Genomic DNA, 3,810 nt, shown 5'->3' on the forward strand with positions numbered 1-3,810 from the left:
TTTTCGAACGGAGGGAGTAGAAGATAGTGCTATGAAACCCACTTTTATTGCAGCAACTTTCATTACAACTTGCAAACTTCAGAAACAAACGCACCGACATTTTCACCGCAATTTACATACTATTGCAGCTTATGTCTAACGTCATATAACCAAATGTCATTCCTCAATTCACCTCATCTCTGCTCTATCTATCTATCCTTTCTTCCAAACCCTTCTCCTGAACTAGATCGATCGACTTGCTATGCTTGCGTGTACAGTTACTTGGTTGTTAGGATGTACATCTTGCAGTCATGAGGCGCCACTGATGCAGATAGCTGCCCCTGAGCAGAGAATGACGAGTGCTGCACAACAAGACAGAAGTTTTTGTGATGATGAAATCCTGGAATGTGTAGTGGATTGTTAAGGATAAGCACTGGGCTCTGAAGAAAACAAGCTTACCGCCCATAGATCGCGAGCGGTAACGGAGGCAGATGCTGGAAGCCCGACGTTTGACCAGCGTGCGGTGATGGTTGCTTGGTACCCCTGCCTATTCCATAGAACCACCGCCTTTCTGTTGCCGCTGAGCGGTCCGGCCCAAACCTAGAAAAATATCTCCCCGGTTTTAGTTACAGAAATCTCATGATGGAAGCCACTGGTAAGATATTTGAACTGACAAATACCTCCAAACCAGCATCGGATTGCACTTTCTTTCCCTGCACGCCTAGTCTATCTGTTCATACAACAGTAGTATGAGTACATTGAAAATCCCATATGAAGAAGTTATCATGCGCAAACACGTGTAAGAGAATGCTTGCCTTGGTTGACAGCGATGACCTCCGTATTGCTGATTATGGCCTTTGTCTGCGGGCTCATCGAGCGCACGTCGCACCCGATCAGAAGAGGAGCCTACACAACTCAGAACCAGGTTGCGGTGAGGAAATGCAAAATTCCTTTTTGAGAATCGAAACAAAATGGATAGTACCTTTGCAAGTGCCCAGATGCTGAAGTGCGAGCGGTACTCAGCTTCAGACATCCCGCCATTTCCAACTTCAAGCATATCAGGATCTGATATCGGAGGAGAACATAGTCTATCGATCAGTTCCAACTTCCAAGCTAACAAATCGTTAGGCAATCAGCAATAATACTGGGACACTTACCGTTCCATCCACCAGGTCCAGCGTAGGAGGCCCATCTGTCATTCTGGTCTGCGCGTGATGTCATGCTGAAGTAAAAAGATAACAATGATCAGTCCTGCTAATTCTAGTATAGCTGTACTTGACCAAAATCCCAGAGTTGTTCAATTGGGCAGCACCTGTCCCAGTTGTCAGCAATGTCGCCGGTTGTCCTCCAACTATTACCACCCATTCCACGTGCCCATGTAGCAGGGTTTTCGATTCCCCTAAACAGAAAAAAAACCCACAAGAGTGAATCAGCAATGCTTGATGTTTCTCCTTGCCGTCCTAAAATGTTATGACGAGCAGACTCACCACTCACAGATTGAGAAGAAGATGTTCTTCCCGTATTTCTTCATGGCGTTGCTCATCCTAGTGTATCTGCATCAACCATGGCAAATTACTTCACAAACGAACACATAAAGACACAGTCCACTGGTCGTGCTGAAGTTCGAGGTATTGTTCTCCAGACCTTTCCCTGACGCTCCTGCCAGCATCATTGCAGTTATCGTACTTCAGATAATCAACTCCCTGGAGAGAACGCAAGAATTACAAGAACATTAGAATTTATGGTGTCGGTGTTGGTTTGGCATGAGCCATGCATGAGGTAAGTAGTAATTATAAGGGGTATACCCAAGACGCGAACGTCCTCACATCTTGCTCTTCGTGATCGAGCGATCCTGGCATTTGTTTACTGCATGTTTGTGTCCTGCAATTAATACATGGTGATAGTTATTTTCAGTGCATGGCCAGTATTTACAAATTCTAGTTTTCTTGGGTTAATGAAGAGTTTACTTGCTACAGTGATTGAACAAATTAGCGTTATTTTTATGATGAATTGGATAGTTAGCATACCCAGCATCACTGTAGATTCCGAGCTTCAACCCTTTGGCGTGCACATAATCTGCAAGCGCCTTGATACCAGAGGGGAATGTTCTTTTATTTGGAACCAGGTTACCCTGAGAAAAATCATGATACAACATTATCAGTACTGAAAGAAAATATTAAAAATGGTATACATATGCCTAATCGTCTGCTTCTAAAATGTTTAATAATATCTTGAAAATAGGATGCAGAAGCAATTGTTTTTTAATGTTAAGATTGATTTCTTTAATTGTACTAAAAACATAATTCCGCAGTTGCCCTATATTGAAAATGATAGGGATGGTTAGCTCAAGTTTATCTCCTTACCTGGTAATCCCTGTTCAATTCTGCCCAGCAATCATCTGAAACAAGAGATGGGAAACATATTGGAGTAAAACATATGCTACTAAAAACAATCTAGTAGTTCTGTCCAACATGTCATGGGAAATATATATGGTCCAGAGAGCAACTCATACCGATGTTAACATATTTGTAGCCCAATTTCGCGAGGCCAGTGTTGACCAATGCATCAGCTGAAAGAAAGGAAAACAAAGACACAATTGTTAGGATAGTGCAATTTGACACCACATCAAACTCATGACATTATCGTTGTAGTAAGACAGCGAGATCATCAAGAGGTGTTGGCGTTGATCCAGCACCAACAACCCAACTCTAGTGACTCGGTGGTTCTAGCACTAACTTGTTTCCTGATATATAGTTGTCCCTGGGTCAGCATCACCGAGGCAAAGCCTTCATGAAATTTTGAAAGCGTAGTACTGTTACAGGGTAGCGTTCGGTCGTACGGTCAGGATTAAATGTGGTATCAAGGGTCAGGATTAAATAAACCAGATTGGATAAAACTGGAGTAGAAGAGAAAATGGCGGCCCATGACGAAGTATATAGGTCAAAAGGAAAATCACGACTCATGACGAGGCTCGTCTTGAGAAAAATATGGCAGTTTTGCTTTGCTTTCAATTATATAGACGAAGATCACTGTAGATTTTGCATTACTGATGAAGTCTACTGATCGATATAGTAAGAAACACTGCTGGATCAATGTGGTACTATAAATACTGGATCCATGCGAAATCTGGAGTAGATACATGATCATTCCAATATAAGTGCTAGGAAAGGAAAAAAAAATTCTTTTAGATCTATGACTGGACGAGGGAAGCAGAAAAAACCAATGAAATGAATAGCGCGCTATTTCGGCGTTTTAGCGTCGCTATAGCATATTTGGGAGGCTCACGTTACGTTTGAGCACATTTGCTCGCTACGACGCTAAACACGCTATAGCGTGCTATTTTGGCGTTTTAGCGAAAAAACGTTATACGTTTTAGCGTGGAATGGACCAAAACAGGGTCATCTAGGCTGTTGGACAGACAGCAGGCTCAACAGCCCATTGGGGAATCGGCCCAAAACTTTCTCTTGACCTAACCTAGCCATCGGGCATCAGACCACAACACCACGCACTGGCAATCCCCTCCCAAATTTCACATCGATAGCTTGTAGCGGCGGCGGCGGCTGCGGTGACCCCAACTCGAGTAGCTGCCGCGTCCATGTCAGCCACACCGTCGGCGCCGGCGACTCAGCCAGGTGAGCTCTCTCTCTCTCTCTCTCTCTCTCTCTCTCTCTCTCTCTCTCTCTCTCTCTCTCTCTCTCTCTCTTCCGTAGAACCAACTCGCCGGGATGTGAGAAGAGCACCACCGTCCGCACACCCATTGCGCGCGCACGGCTATCGCCGCCGCCGCCGCCGCGGCCTTGCGTGCACAGGGTCTCCTCGGGCGGCGGTAGG

General features: G+C 44.7%; 1 protein-coding gene across 1 annotated transcript in view; it reads right to left on the reverse strand.

Moving 5' to 3' along the window:
* Positions 1-257: 257 nt before the first annotated feature.
* Positions 258-3,810, reverse strand: part of LOC119305015 (alpha-galactosidase-like) — a 4,962-nt gene continuing 1,409 nt past the window's right edge. The window contains exons 2-13 of the mRNA XM_037581657.1: positions 2,716-2,722; positions 2,492-2,548; positions 2,343-2,377; positions 2,007-2,110; positions 1,785-1,860; positions 1,624-1,682; positions 1,467-1,532; positions 1,292-1,378; positions 1,137-1,201; positions 962-1,044; positions 439-579; positions 258-341 (exon numbers count right to left, since the gene is read on the reverse strand). Of these exons, the coding sequence (XP_037437554.1) occupies positions 258-341; positions 439-579; positions 962-1,044; positions 1,137-1,201; positions 1,292-1,378; positions 1,467-1,532; positions 1,624-1,682; positions 1,785-1,860; positions 2,007-2,110; positions 2,343-2,377; positions 2,492-2,548; positions 2,716-2,722 (864 nt within the window). The remainder of the gene's footprint in view (positions 342-438; positions 580-961; positions 1,045-1,136; positions 1,202-1,291; positions 1,379-1,466; positions 1,533-1,623; positions 1,683-1,784; positions 1,861-2,006; positions 2,111-2,342; positions 2,378-2,491; positions 2,549-2,715; positions 2,723-3,810) is intronic.

This window comes from Triticum dicoccoides, chromosome 5B (genome assembly GCF_002162155.2).
Source record: "Triticum dicoccoides isolate Atlit2015 ecotype Zavitan chromosome 5B, WEW_v2.0, whole genome shotgun sequence".
NCBI classification, from domain to species: domain Eukaryota; kingdom Viridiplantae; phylum Streptophyta; class Magnoliopsida; order Poales; family Poaceae; genus Triticum; species Triticum dicoccoides.